Source organism: Gekko japonicus, unplaced genomic scaffold, assembly GCF_001447785.1.
Source record: "Gekko japonicus isolate JY-2015 unplaced genomic scaffold, Gekko_japonicus_V1.1 scaffold666, whole genome shotgun sequence".
Classification (NCBI taxonomy): Eukaryota; Metazoa; Chordata; class Lepidosauria; order Squamata; family Gekkonidae; genus Gekko; species Gekko japonicus.
Window position 1 is genome coordinate 177142 of NW_015160854.1, and position 16079 is coordinate 193220.

The 16079-nt window shown below is 48.2% G+C and overlaps 1 protein-coding gene across 1 annotated transcript in view; it reads right to left on the minus strand.

Moving 5' to 3' along the window:
- GPR137C (G protein-coupled receptor 137C) overlaps positions 1-16079 on the minus strand; it is a 38062-nt gene that overhangs the window by 11674 nt on the left and 10309 nt on the right. The window contains exons 2-3 of the mRNA XM_015421341.1: positions 10943-10986; positions 5485-5713 (exon numbers count right to left, since the gene is read on the minus strand). Of these exons, the coding sequence (XP_015276827.1) occupies positions 5485-5713; positions 10943-10986 (273 nt within the window). The remainder of the gene's footprint in view (positions 1-5484; positions 5714-10942; positions 10987-16079) is intronic.

The window sequence follows — 16079 nt, forward strand, 5'->3', positions numbered from 1 at the left end:
GAAGAGTTTCCAGCTAAACCAGACAGTTAGAAGAAGAGAAGAGGATTGTATTTATACCCCGCCCTTCACTACCAGAAGGAGTCTCAGAGGGGCTTACAAACTCCTTCCCCTCCCCCTCCCCACAACATACACCCTGTGAGGCAGGCGGGGCTGAGAGAGCTCTTGACAGAAACTGCTCTTTTTCAAGAACAGCTCTTATCAGAACTACGGCTTGCCAAAGGTCATCCAGCCAGGTGCAAGTGGAGGAGTGGGGAATCAGACCCGGTTCTCCCAGATTGGAGTCTCGCGCACTTAACCACTACACCAAAGAGGGTGTCAGAGCGGCTTACAAACTCCTTTCCCTTCCCCTCCCCACAACAGACACCCTGTGAGGTAGATGGGGCTGAAAGAGCTCTTGACAGAAATGGCTCTTTTTCAAGGACAGCTCTTATCAGAACTATGGCTTGCCCAGGATCACCCAGCCAGGTACGAGTGGAGGAGTGGGGAATCAAACCCGGTTCTCCCAGATTGGAGTCCGCGCACTTAACCACGACAGCAAACTAGCTCTCTGCGGTTCCTCGGTGGAGGGGGCTTCCTCGGGAGGTGGTGGGCTCTCCTTCTTGGGAGGCTTTCAAGCGGAGGCTAGAGATGGGCCATCTGACAGCAATGCTGATTCCGTGAACTGAGGCGGATCCTGAGAAGGGAGGGCGGGAAGGGTTGCCTCGGGTGCTTAGTTCTCGTGGCCCTTTCTTACTCGCCCAGGGAAATGCCGATCGCCACTTTGGGGTCAGGAACAATGCTCCCTCGAAGCTGTGGAGCCTTGTGAGCAAAACTTCTACTTTGTGAGCTGCTGGCATTGAAGTGGTGAGTGAGCAATTTGGCAACTGCATAAATTAGTCTGCTCTGGAGCCCTCCTTCCTGAGCTAAGGCAAAAATGTGTGAGCCGGAGGCTAAAAAACTATGGGCTAGTAACTCAGCCTAGAGGGAACACTGGTCAGCAGGGGTCATTTTATAGAAAAAGAGGTGCAAGAGCTCATTAGCATAACTCATTAGCATAACTCATATGCCACACCCCCTGACATCACCGGACGTGTGTCAGAAGGCAACACCCACCGCTCAGGCTCCACTGGACTCTTTTGGATTGCTAGCTATTGGGGGGGGGGGATGTGCAGATCTGTCCTCACAGAGGAGGGAGAGCTTGTACCTGAATAAAACTTGGTCTTAAAGGTGCCACTGGACTGTTTGGGGCCGGGGTGGGGGGAGCTCTGCAACTTACCTGGCTGCTTCTTGCTCTGACTGAGGGCTGCTGGGAGCAGGGGGTGGGGCTTGTTGCATGTGCCCTCCCCCTGGGCTCTTTACTGCCGGAGCTCTGCTTCTGTGTGCTCCTGCAGGACATGACCCCTGCTGGTCAGGAAGCCCTTTTTCTCCCGGCCAGTTTGGCCGTGGATCCTGGAGGTTTTTTGTCATCTTCTGGGCATGGAGCAGGGCGTCACTGGGGGAGTGGGGGGGGGAAGGTATTTTTTGTGAATTCCCTGCCTTGTGCAGGGGGTTGGGACCAGATGACCCTGGAGGTCTCTTCCAACTCTTTGATTCTAAGTCCAGCTAGAGGAAGACAGGCCTTGAGTAAAAGCCAGGTACTCCCAAGAAAGAACCAGGAAAAGCTCTTCACCCCGGCAGCTTCCGCTTTCCACGGATTCAGCCTGCCCTATCTTTTCCATTCCTGGCAATGTGAAGGCCTACGGAAGTAGCAAAATTCAGAAAAGGCACACAGACACCCAGCTCCAAGAACTTGCCAATTTTTCTCACAGAAAATAGGAAAACTTGGGGGAGCACCAAAAATTTGTAGGATTTTTCTTTTAAAATGACTGGAATGCTTTTTTTAAAAAAAGACAAGGTTCTCCTCATTCAAAATACAGAGTATGGAAAAATTTGATGCGAAAGAACCAACAACATTAGGTAAAGCCCGTTCGTATTTATGCTACAGATCCTTTTTGTCGACGGGGGGGGGGGGGGGGGGGGCGAACACAAATCTTTCTCTACCCCATGCATAATTTTGTAAAGTTCTATCATGTCACCCATCAGTCGCCATTTCACCAAGCTAAAGAGCCCTAACCTCTTTAACCTTTCTTCACAGGGAAAGTGTTCCATCCCCTTAATCACTTTAGTTGCCCTTTTTTGCACCTTTCCCAAAACTATTATCCTTTTTGAGGTGTGGTGACCAGAACTATACACAATACTCCAAATGAGGCCGCCCCACAGATTTATACAGGGGCATTATGATACTGGCCGATATGTTTAGAGAAGAAGAAGAAGAGGAGACTGGATTTATACCCCACCCTTCACTACCCAAGGCAGTCTCAGAGCGGCCTCACAAACTCCTTCCCCTCCCCCTCCCCACAACAGACACCCTGTGAGGTCGGTGGGGCTGAGAGAGCTCTGACGGAAACTGCTCTTTTTTTCAAGAACAGCTCTGACAGAAATATGGCTTGCCCAAGGTCATCCAGCAGCTGCATGTGAAAGAGTGCTCTTGACAGATGATGGAGGTCCATCAGTGGCTATTAGCCACAAGGTATAGCTAGGGGCTCTGGGGCAAGTGATGCTCTGTCTTCTTGGTGCTTGGGGGGGGGTCAACAGTGGGAGGGCTTCTAATGTCCTGGCCCCACTGCTGGACCTCCTGATGGCACTGGTATTTCTGGCCACTGTGTGACACGGAGTGTTGGACTGGATGGGCCTTTGGCCTGATCCAACATTGGCGTCTCTTATGTTCTTATGTTCTTATGAGTGGGGAATCAAACCCGGTTCTCCCAGATTAGAGTCCACGCACTTAACCACGACACCAAACAGTTGCCTTCCCTTCCTCTCCCCAGAACAGGCACCTTGTGAGGCAGGTGGGGCTGAGAGAGTTCGACGAGAACCGCAACTGCCCCAAGGTCACCAAGCTGGCTTCATGTGGAGGAGGAGTGGGGAATCAAACCCGGTTCTCTAGATTAGAGTCTGCTGCTCTTAATCCCTGAGACCCAGTTTGGTGTTGTGGTTAAGAGTGCAGACTAATCTGGGAGAACCGGGTTTGATTCCCTACTCCTCCACATGCATCCGGCTGGGTGACCTTGGGTCAGTCACAAGTTCTCTCAGAGCTGTTTTCTCAAGGGCAGTCCTCCAAAGAGCTCTCTCAGCCCCACCTACCTCACAGGGTGTCTGTGGCGGGGAGGGGAAGGAGATTGTAAGCCGTTCTGAGACTCCTTTGGGGAGTGAAGGGTGGTGGTATAAATCCAATCTTCTTCTTAACCACAACACCATGCTGGCTCTCAGGGGCTGGATTCAGAGTGTGACAGAGCCCCTCTGCAAAACCTTGCAGGCTCCCAGGGTCTGGTTTTTCAAGATCCCCTACCTAGAACTGGGAAACCTTGTGCAGTGATGGGTTTATATCTGTACTGGCAAGCTGCTCCCGTGGACAGTGTGAAAGGCAGGGTGTGTTTTAGCAAAATTTAAGAGACAAGAAAGAGGGTCCCAGATCAAATCAAGCCTGAGCTTCCCCCTAGAAGCTAAAATGACCAAACTGAGGCTGTTGTACTTCGGTCACATTCTGGGAAGACAAGAGTCAGCGGAAAACACAATAATGAGGAATTTCAGACAGACAATATATTCCAGAAGAGGAACGGTTCCCAAACGGTTTCTGGTCTGTCATTTCAGACAGAACCGTTTTACAACCGGTTCCCTACCGGAATATATTTGTAATTTCAGACACAAATGCTTCTGTCCCGTTTAGGAAACGGGGCTGAAGCGTTTTACCTGTCAACCGCTTCCAAGTAGTCTTCAGGTTTCCTCTCCCGGTTCCCATGCGCTTTTCCCCTGCCGTTTTTCATCCGCGTGGACAATCTCCGGCTTTTTTTTTAAAACGTTTGCTTTATAGTGTTATAGCGCTATAATGGAACAGCATTATATCAACACCATTGGAATGCCTGGAGTGTTTTGTTATAGTGCTATAGCGTTATAAAGCGAACGTTCCAAAAAAAAAAAAAAGCCGGAGACCGCCCACACGGGCGAAAAATGGCAGGGGAAAAGCGGGGGAGGCTGAAATGGCAAACCGCTTCAGATCCAGCTCTTTACCGGAAGGGGAAAGCCATGTGTGAAATGGCAGCCCTATACCGGTTTACTCCACGACAGATCAAAAACGGCTGCAAAACGGGTTAAAAAGGGTAATGTGAAATTCCTCAACGATACGAAAGGAGGGAAACCCAGCACGAACGGGATCGACTCTGTCGAGGGAGCCGCAGCCCTCCGTTTGCAAGACCTGAGCAAGGCTGTCGATAATAGGACATTTTGTACAGCCAGGATAGTACGGGCAGCCAAACTGAAAGCCGAGGAAGGCCAAACAACGGAAACGGGAGAGATTAAAATGGCAGAACACGCAATCGTGGCCAAATTAACAAACTATACAAATAAACGACCGGTCAGAGGATTCGGGGGAAAAAATAAATGGGGAAATGACTAAGCTTATTATAAGATGAAAAAAAAAGGGGAAATTACTATGCTTAGTATAAGATTAAAAATGAGCAACTTGTATTAAAGTTGTTATAATACTTTTCTATTTTTTATTTTTCCATCGGTATAATGATCGCTTTGGCACCAATACAACCGCACTAATAGAATTAAGGTTGTTATGGATAATACTACAATGGTGTAAATATGTGTTCTCTGAAGCTGATGCAAGAATGCTATATTCAAGACCATAAACATAGATTTTGATGTATATACGAACCTAGCTTGTCGTCGTCCTTTTTACTTTTAGAAATGCTCTGAAAATGCACTTTTTGGTTATAGTTTGATTACGACAACCATAGCGGTACTAAGTTGTAATGGAACATAAAATGTAATCATCAAAGTCTAACCGTTAATATTAATAGTAAGTAATGGCAATAAATAAATAATGGTAATTAATAAATAAATTACTAAAGGTAATAATAAGGTTTCCCTTGCTGAAAGCCAGTTGAATCCGACTCTAGGGGTGCAGTGCTCATCTCAGTTTCCAAGCCGAAGAGCCAGCGCTGTCTGAAGACGTTTCTGTGGTCATGTGGCCGGCATGACTAAACACCAAGGCGCACGGAACGCTGTTACCTTTCCACCGAAGTGGTACCTATCTATCTACTTGCAATTTCTTGCTTTCAAACTGCTAGGTTTGGCAGGAGCTGGGGCCGGAGACGGGAGCTCACTCCATCACACGGCACTCGGGTCTCGAACTGCTGAACTACCGACCTTCCGGTCTGCAGTTCAGCTTCTTAACCACTGAGCCACCGCAGCCCCCTAAGGTAATAAATACTAGGCTTTAATAATAAATGTACACAGTATGCAAAAACCCTCCGAATACTATGTATTTTAAATGTTTTATGTTAAATGCTCTGTATTTACTCTGAAGGGGACAAAAGGACATTTTGGAGGTCATTAATTCACAGGGTTGCCATAACTTAAACGCCACGTGACACATGCAATACAGGCAGGCTCCCTTACCTTGGACTCGAGGTAGACGTTTGCCGAAGTCATTTTGGACAGCCGACACATGCAGTATGCCAGCAGAACAGCACAGAGAATGAAGAGGGTGTCGTTGACGAGGGCTCGGGTGAACACCGCCCATCTCAGCCGACCCTCTGGGGCATCCTCGTGGACCAGTAGCGCACACGTTAAGTTCACAAACATGAAGAAGAGGCTGGTGAACACAGAGCCCACGTACAAGGCAGTCCTGGCGACAAAGATGACGTGGTTAAGGAAGGAACTGCAGAGACACTCTGTTCCCGGTTAACAGTTTCGTCATTTTATCTTCTCCTTAATTTCTTCACTGAGACAAGCTTCAAGCTTGTATCCTGCCACTAAAAGGTCGCTTATCTCTCTCCTACACCCCACAAACCTGCAAGAGAACATAGGCAACAGAAAGGCTGTGGGTAGCAGAGGGACCCAGAGTCGGGAGGGGGGGATCTGGTAACACAAATCTAATTTATTTCTTTAATTTAATTTAAAACATTTATTCACCACCTTCCTTCCTTATGGATCTCAAGGCAGCTTACAATATTAATAAATACATAAAGTACATTAAAAAGTAAAGGTAAAGGTTCCCTTGCTCGAAAGCCAGTCGAATCCGACTCTAAGGTTGCGGTGCTCATCTCCGTTTCAAAGCCGAAGAGCCAGCGCTGTCCGAAGACATTTCCGTGGTCATGTGGCTGGCATGACTAAACACCAAGGCGCACGGAACTCTGTTACCTTCCCACCAAAGTGGTACCTATTTATCTACTTGCAATTTCTTGCTTTCGAACTGCTAGGTTGGCAGGATAAAGTACATAAAACTACATAAACGAAAAATTTAAAAACACAGTTTAGGACTGCTTTAATCAAATGCTCACTTCTTCAGACACTGAGTATCTGAAGAAGTGAGCAGTGACTCACAAAAGCTCCATCCCCTGCCACAAACCTGATTAGTCTTTAAGGCACCACTGGACTCTTGCATTTTTCTACTACTAAAGACTAGACCAAGTGTTCCTAGATCAAGTATTCGTAGCTATTTTCACTCCCAGCTAATTTCGTCACCAATCTCACACCTCTAGAACTCACTGCAATTCCATCTTCAGAACCTCAGGAGATATGAATTCTCTCATTTTTATTTTTCCAAGTTAGAAACTTAAGAAGAGCCCTGCTCTATCAGACCAGTGGCCTAACTAGTCCAGCATCCTGCCTCACACAGTGGCCAAGCAGTTCCTCTGGAGGACCAACAACAGGGCATAGAGGCCGAGGCCTTCATAAGAACATCAGAAGAGTCCTGCAGGATCAGACCAGGGGTTCATCTAGTCCAGCATCCTCTCTCACGCTGTGGCCAACCAGTTCCTCTGCAGGCCCAACAACAGGGCAGAGAGGCCAAGGCCTTCATAAGAGCATCAGAAGAGCTCTGCTGGATCAGACCAGGGGTCCATCTAGTCCAACATCCTGCCTCATGCAGTGGCCAACCAGTTCCTCTGGAGGGCCAACAGCAGGGCACAGAGGCCGAGGCCTTCAGAAGAGCATCAGAAGAGCCCTGCTGGATCAGACCAGTGAAGGTCCATCTAGTCCAGCATCCTGTCTCACACAGTGGCCATGGCCAACCAGTTCCTCTGGAGGGCCAATAAGAGGGCACAGAGGCCGAGGCCTTCAGAAGAGCATCAGAAGAGCTCTGCTGGATCAGACCAGGGGTCCATCTAGTCCAACATCCTGCCTCATGCAGTGGCCAACCAGTTCCTCTGGAGGGCCAATAAGAGGGCACAGAGGCCGAGGCCTTCAGAAGAGCATCAGAAGAGCTCTGCTGGATCAGACCAGGGGTCCATCTAGTCCAGCATCCTGTCTCACACAGTGGCCAACTCACACAGTGGCCTCTGGAGGGCCAATAAGAGGGCACAGAGGCCGAGGCCTTCCCCTGAGGTTGCCTCCTGGCAGGAGTACTTGGAGGTTGACTACACTGCTGGTGACTAATTTAATTCAGCCAGTCTTCCCTTACATATATTCCATTTTATCCTTTCCTTTTGTGTGGGTTTATATTATAAACCTGCTGTCTAGGTCAGTTATAAATGTTCCATGTTTTTATGGAAACAAACCAAGAGCAGCATTAATATTTTAAGCACAGAAACTCAAAAAGTACCTTTGAGGATCTTGAAGACACAGCTTCTCATTTCTCATCTCACTTCCTATTTACTTTTTTAAAATGTATGTATATTACTTCTTGTTTGAAAGGTTACCTTGAATCATCTCAAGCAACACCCCCTCAGACCAGAAAATCTCAGACGCTTCTTAGCACAGCAACAACCCTGAGACAAAATGGCTTCATTTACTTTATTTATATCCCTAACCTTGCTCCCCAATGGGGAGTTTGCATCGTCCTCTCCTTTTTGTCCTCACAATGACCCTGCGGGGTAGGCTGGGCTGAAAGTGCGTGACTGGTCCAAGACCACCTGGTGAGCTTCCATGGCAGAGCTGGGATTCAAATGCAGGTCTACCCAGATCCTAGTCTGATACTGCACCACACAGGTCACACCAAGTTAGCTAAACAAATTTCAGACTCATCGCTGCCAGTTCTAGATTCCAAAGATGTATCCACAGTGATTTCAGTAACACGGTTTGTCCTTTGGTTGCCTCTGCCTAAAGACTTTTTCCTTCACAAAACCACCCAATATGCTACTGGGTTAATGGGCCAGTGGTGGTGTACAGCACCACCTGATTGGAGCTGATCTATGGCAACCCCGTAGAGCAGGGATGTCAAACATGCGGCCCAGGCGCCGGATTAGGCCCCCAGAGGGCTTTTATCAGGCCCGCAGTGGAACTGGCTGGCTTCTGCTTCTTCTTCCAGTTCTGCTGCTGCTGCTGCGGCGTCATCGCAGGTTTGCGGCTTACAGATACACACCTGAACACCACACTCAAGATTGCAACAGCGCAGACATTTTGATGCAACAATTCAGAGCAAGAGGTGTCAGTGATCAGACACTGTTAAATAAACAAACTATTGCAAGAGTGCTCATGTTTTGAGCATGTTTTTATTTTAAGTAAAAAAAACCCCAACCTTTGTGTCCTTTATAAAGTTTACATCTCCGCTACCGGGCATTACATTTTATGACACACATGGCCCGGCCCAACAAGGTCTCATTTACGTCAGATCCAGCCCTCATAACAAATGAGTTCCACACTCCTGCCATAGGGCTTTCAAGGCCCCAGACATTCAGTGGTACTTAGCCATTATCTGCCTCTATGTAACAGCCCTGATCCTGCCAACCTAGCAGTTCGAACAGCGTTCCGTGCACCTTGGTGTTTAGTCATGCCGGCCACATGACCACGGAAACGTCTTCGGACAGCACTGGCTCTTCATCTTTGAAACGGAGATGAGCACCGCAACCCTAGAGTCGGACTCGACTGGCTTTTGAGCAAGGGAACCTTTACCTTTTTTAACAGCCCTGAACCTCCTCAGTGGTCTCCCGTTCAAATCCTAACCAGGACCAACCCTGCTTATCTTCTGAGATCTGATGAGGTCAGGCTACCCCTGGGCCCAAACCTGTCAGATAACCTTATAATGCACACAGGAAGGAAAAGCCATCCTTATGGTTCTTTAATCACGCTTTGTGCAGGGAAGAATAAGCTAGTGTCTAATCGCCACTCATTTACAGAGCTCCTCTGGCCACGGAAGGCAGGCAGCCTCTGCAGTCACAGGGCCTCGTGGAGCCCTGCAGATTTGGTTCGGGGCGGCTCTGTTTCAGGTCCCCCCCAACGTGGATACCACTTTCCATCTTGTGCCAAACCTTGGCTAATTATGCCAGTAAAGCTGTTAGCTGCCGCACTGGCTAACAAATGCTTTCCATCTGGTCCTGGCAACTACTCCAAGATGTCAGGGGTGGGGGTAATCTGACAAGCATTTCTTGAGAGCCAGTTTGGTGTAGTGGTTAAGTGCCGGACTCTAATCTGGGAGAACCGGGTTCGATTCCCTCCCCACCCCTCCACTTGCACCTGGCTGGATGACCTTGGGCAAGCCGTAGTTCTGATAAGAGCTGTTCATGACTAAGCCGTTTCTGTCAAGAGCTCTCTCAGCCCCACCTACCTCACAGGGTGTCTGTTGTGGGGAGGGGAAGGGAAAGGAGTTTGTAAGCCACTCTGAGACTCCTTTGGGTAGTGAAGGGAGGGGTATAAACCCAATCTCTTCTCTTCCTTAAACCTCGTACTTCATGCAAGGATTTGTCTACTGACTTCAAAAGTGGTCATGAAGAGACCGCACAAGCATATTGATCAAAACCATGAGATCCCTCCTGTGCTGGAACCAGGGGAGATGGGAGTGTCTATCAGTGGCTACTAGCCATGGTTACTACAGGGAACCTCCACATTCAGAGGCAGCCAAACTCTGAATCCCAGGGCCAGGAGGCAACATCAGGGGAAGGCCTCGGCCCCTGTGCCCTGCTGTTGGACTTCCAGAGGAAGTCTGTGTCCACAGTATGAGAAAGGATACGGGGCTAGATGGACCAATGGTCCCAACCAGCAGGGCTTTTCCTATGTTCTTATGAGGGGAAGGCCTTGGACTCTATGCCCTGTTGTTGGGCCTCCAGAGGAACTGGTTGGCCACTGTGTAAGACGGGATGCTGGACTAGATGGACCCTCACTGGTCTGATCCAGCAGGGCTCTTCTGAAGTTCTTATGAAGGCCTCGGCCTCTCTGCCCTGTTATTGGCCCTCCAGAGGAACTGGCTGGTCACTGTGTGAGGCAGGATGCTGGGCTAGATGGACCCCTAGTCTGATCCTGCAGGGCTCTCCTGGTGTTCTAATGAAGGCCTCGGCCTCTCTGCCCTGTTATTGGCCCTCCAGAGGAACTGGCTGGTCACTGTGTGAGGCAGGATGCTGGGCTAGATGGACCCCTAGTCTGATCCTGCAGGGCTCTCCTGGTGTTCTAATGAAGGCCTCGGCCTCTCTGCCCTGTTATTGGCCCTCCAGAGGAACTGGCTGGTCACTGTGTGAGGCAGGATGCTGGGCTAGATGGACCCCTAGTCTGATCCTGCAGGGCTCTCCTGGTGTTCTAATGAAGGCCTCGGCCTCTCTGCCCTGTTATTGGCCCTCCAGAGGAACTGGCTGGTCACTGTGTGAGGCAGGATGCTGGGCTAGATGGACCCCTAGTCTGATCCTGCAGGGCTCTCCTGGTGTTCTAATGAAGGCCTCGGCCTCTCTGCCCTGTTATTGGCCCTCCAGAGGAACTGGCTGGTCACTGTGTGAGGCAGGATGCTGGGCTAGATGGACCCCTAGTCTGATCCTGCAGGGCTCTTCTAACGCTTCCAATGTTCTGGAATTCATATAAAACCCAGAAAACCATCCCTATGGCAACCCTAGAATTGGTCAATAGTAGCCCAACCAATCAATTACAGGCAGCAGTTTAATCGGCAATGAAAACAGCTGATTCATTAAGCTTCAGCCATGGAAGCTATTCTTACTTGTATTTGTTGAATTCAGCTGCGCACTTGACTTTGACGATCACCTGTCAAGACAAATCAGAGAAATGTTTTATTGCATTTTAAAAAATCCCACCGTATTCCGGAAAGCACAGGACACAACACAAGAGATTGAATACCCAATAGAGAAACATTCATGTAGTATAGTGGCAGAACGTCACAGGGCATCAGCCACACAACAGAACAGTAGGTCATGTGGTGCCCATACCCTCTATGCAAGTATCCCAGCAGCCAATAATATTGCAACTCAATAAGAGCCTGTTGACCCAGCTGGTGAGGCGCCATGACCCATCTGAGGGCCCACCCCATAGGAGGAAGACGACCACACTACAAGATTCTGAAATGCAACTTAGATTTATGTAACACTGTGGTTAAGGCAACTACCCTTTGGGATCTACAAGTCCTTGATGAACTACCACCAGTGTCTCCCCATCTAATACCATTGCAGGAGGACACCCATAAAGTCAACAGTTGCCATTTGACGTCTGTGGCTGCAACCAAGCGTGTGTGGACATAAAGCAGAGAACTACACATACTCCCCCTCCTTCCCACTGCAACAACTTGCAGTGCTGAAGAGGCAAGCTGTTTTTCAGCTAAAAAAAGGGTTGCCTCTTCAGCATATATGGAATTCACTTCAAACAAACTGGCTCTTTGGCGTATTCTTCTACTCTTCTCACTGTGATCTCAGAACCTTTCTGCACATCCCCAGATCAGTTTGAAACACAGAAAACGAACGTTGTCCAGACTTCCGCTCACAAGTCCTTCCTTACAAATGGCCTAGTTCGCTGCCAAGGTTTCCCACAGGGAACAGTTCCAGAAGTTACTCCAGCAGAGGAGAAATGCTCTTATACCAAGAAGCACAGGGTTTCCTCCCACAACAGCTTTAGGCCTGGGCTGAGACACCCAACCTACGAAGTAAGCCTCCAATCTGAGAGGGAATCTGAACCCACAACCCGGCAATTACCAACCAGGGGTGAGATGCAGACTAAATTCTCCCACAACAGAATGGAGCTTTCCCGCCTTTGCATTATTTCCACAAAACACTACTTCTGAGGGATAATGAACATCGAACACGACATGAAATGTCTGCAGTGGGTTAGGGTGCATGAGTGGAAAATGCCAATTCAGTCTGGCTCCAACCTGAGGGTTCCATAAGTATCCCCAAGGACTTCTGCCACTGTGCAGTCTCTGACTTCAGGCATTTCACTTCCCACAGGTTACCATTATAATGAGTACAAACTCCGAAGTCCGCAATTGTTAAATTACCACCGGCTAGATCAGAGTTCACTAGCACCTTAGAGACTCAACAAGATTTCCGGGGTATAAGCTTCCAAGAATCAACGCTCGCCCCCAAAACCTTGCTGATCTCGAAGTTGAGTTGCCAGCTCCAGGTGAGGAAATCCCTAGAGATTTGGGGGTCCTGGCTTTCAAGAGTCAAAGCTCCCTTCAAAAACGTAGGTACTTATCTACATATTTGGTGGAGATGTACTCAACTACAACCCTATTGGAAAAAAATCCATAAAATCTTTCTAGAAATATTTAAAATAAATATCTCTTTAAACCCTGAAATATACTTACTAAACATGATTCCGGATAAAATAAAAAACCACAAACGTATAATAATATACATTTTAACAGCAGCAAGAATACTGGTAGCGAGACGGTGGAAGTCGAAAGCCATACCATCTATAAGAGAACTTAAACATAAGATCTTGGATATTGCAGAAATTGATAAATTGAGCTTAGTATTGAATAATAAACCAGAAAAATGTATTTTGGAAGAGATGGAAGATTATATATGACTGGCTAAAACATAAAAGAAGAATATGAAATGTGAGCAAAGTACTAGTATGAATTTATGTTTGAAGTAAAAAGAAAGACGTTTAGAGATGTATAAATGATCAACTCATTAACATATCTTTTGTATATAAAACTTATGGAATGTAAAGGTGAAAACATGGAAAATAAATTTATTAAAAAAAAAAAAAAGATTCAAAGCTCCCTTTAACAGAGACACCAAAAATCTTGATGGCTGCTAAGGTGCGGTTGAACTCAGACCAAGGTCTTCTGTTGCTGACCAAAATGGCTGCCCTCTGAAATGAACTACCAGGTTTTGCTTAAGTGAGGAAAACGTAAGAACGTAGGAGAGGCCGATGTTGGATCAGGCCAGTGGCCCACCCAGTCCAACACGCTGTGTCACACAGTGGCCGAAACCCAGGCGCCATCAGGAGGTCCAACAGCGGGGCCAGAACACCCCCCAAGCACCGAGGATACAGAGCATCAATGCCCCAGACAGAGTGCTCCCACTATATAGCCACTGATGGATGGACCTCTGCTCCGTCAATTTCTCCAGTCCCCTCTGGAAGCTGTCTATGCTTGTAGCCACCACCACTTCCTGCGGCAGGAAGGAGGTGTTGGGGTTCCACCAGTCCCCATGTTACGGGGGTCCTTCATCCCCTGACGCTGAAAACCGCAACTCTAGCTTACAGCGGCCAACATCTGATATGAGGAAGTTGCAGGACCTAAGAGAAGAGACCCTCCTCAGATAGGGGTCCAGAGCAAAAGCCAGACCTGGATTCCCCACTCCTCCACTTGCACCTGGCTGGCTGGCCTTGGGCAAGCCGTAGTTCTGATAAGAGCTGTTCTTGAAAAAGAGCAGTTTCTGTCAGAGCTCTCTCAGCCCCACCCACCTCACAGGGTGTCTGTGGTGGGGAGGGGAAGGGAAAGGAGTTTGTAAGCCGCTCTGAGACTGCTTGGGTAGTGAAGGGCCGGGTATAAATCCAATCTCCTCCTCCTCTTCTTCTAGCGGAACACTCTTCTGATTTAATCTCAACCCCTTGGTTCTGGTCCGACTTTCTGGGGCAACAGAAAGCAACTCCGCCCCATCCTCTGCACGACAGCCCTTCAAGTAATTGGAGATGGTTATCGTATCACCTCGCCGTCGTCTCCTCTCCAGGCACAATCTGACACAAACCTCTCGTATTCGCCAGCCCAAGCACAGAAAGACACAGCTGAATACAGAAAGATGGGATTGGAACTCGACCCCCATTGCTCAGGAAAGCAAACGGGGGCGAGGCCTTGCTTTTGGGTCTGTTGGCAACCGTTTTCTAGCTGCTACACAGGCCTGCAAACATGTCATGCTGACCCTACAGTTCTTTCGTGCACAAACAAGCCAGGGGGAAACCGATTCGTAGCTCAAATGCTATTTTACAACTGACTGTATGTCAAAAGCTCGTTGTTTTCCACCCTAGAAAGAGCGGGCCCTTGGCATGCTTCGCAATCAGCCTGGAATTTCACATTCAGCAGTTGCATACAAGGCCTCATTCTCAGGGAATTCCATATAATCAAACCTTTAGTTCTAAAATTTAACACCTAATTCTTCTAATATTTAATATTAAATATTCAAAATAAACATTAGAAATAAATAAACGCTTAAGAACATAAGAGAAGCCCATGTTGGATCAGGCCAGTGGCCCATCCAGTCCAACACTCTGTGTCACACAGTGGCCAAAAATACCAAGGGGCCATCAGGAGGTCCAGCAGTGGGGCCCGGACACCAGGAGCCCTCCCACTGTTGACCCCCCCCCCGAGTACCAAGAAGTCACAGAGCATCACTTGCCCCACACTGAGAGTTCCTATCTATACCTTGTGGCTCATAGCCACTGATGGATCTCTGCTCCATATCTATATATCTAAAAAACAAGTTGCCCCCGGCGTGCAGATATCTAAATTTGCACATCGGGGGCACTTGGGGGGCAGAGAGATTTTCCTGCACACTTGGAGCAGTCTCCAGGTGTGCAGAAAAATCTAAAAAGTTGAAAAAAGTATACAGGGGATACTTAAATCCTGGGAAAGAGAAGGCTTAGAGGGGACATGATTGCAGTCTTCGAGAATTTGAAGGGCTGTCATGTAGAAGATCTCCTGCCAACCTAGCAGTTCGAAAGCAAGAAATTGCAAGTAGATAAATAGGTACCACTTCAGTGGGAAGGTAACAGCGTTCCGTGCGCCTTGGGTTTAGTCATGCCGGCCACATGACCACGGAAACGTCTTCGGACAGCGCTGGCTCTTCGGCTTTGAAACTGAGATGAGCACCGCAATCCTAGAGTCGGACTCGACTGGCTTTCGAGCAAGGGAACCTTTACCTTTACATGTAGAAGATGGAGCAGATCTCTTCGGGATGTGCTTGATCTCCATCATGTCATCCCTTGAATTGATTTATACTCCGCGCCTTTCTCCCCAAAGCTATATAAATCAACGGTGAAACCTCATTTGGAATACTGTGTGCAGTTCTGGTCACCACACCTTAAAAAGGATATTATAGCTTTGGAAAAAGTGCAGAAAAGGGCAACTCAAATGATAAAAGGGTTGGAACACTTTCCCTATGAGGAAAGGTTAAAGCGCTTAGGGCTCTTTAGCTTGGAGAAAAGACGACTGAGGGGTGACATGATCGAGGTTTATAAGATTATGCATGGGAAAGAGCAGGTAAAGAAAGAGGTACTTTTCTCCCTTTCTCACAATACAAGAACCCGTGGGCACTCCATGAAATTGCTGAGCGGTCAGGTTAGAACGGATAAAAGGAAGTACTTATTCACCCAAAGAGTGATTAACACATGGAATTCACTGCCACAGGAAGTGGTGGGTGCTACAAGCATGGACGGCTTCAAAAGGGAATTAGATAAGCATATGGAGCAGAGGTCCATCAGTGGCTATTAGCCACAAGGTATAGCTAGGGGCTCTGGGGCAAGTGATGCTCTGTCTTCTTGGTGCTTGGGGGGGGGGTCAACAGTGGGAGGGCTTCTAATGTCCTGGCCCCACTGCTGGACCTCCTGATGGCCCCTGGTGTTTTTGGCCACTGTGTGACACAGAGTGTTGGACTAGATGGGCCTTTGGCCTGATCCAACATTGGCGTCTCTTATGTTCTTAACCAGGGAGGTTAGCCTGAGAGTGTGTGATTGGCCCAAGGTCACCCAGTAAGCCTTCATGGCATTAAGTGCAAATGCCAACTTGGGCCTCTCAGATACTAATTCAACACTTTTGACCACTACACCACACTGATTTCTGTCCCGTCCCCCCACCAGCAGTGCCTGATCAAGGGATCTCAGTCACATCTGGCGTTGTT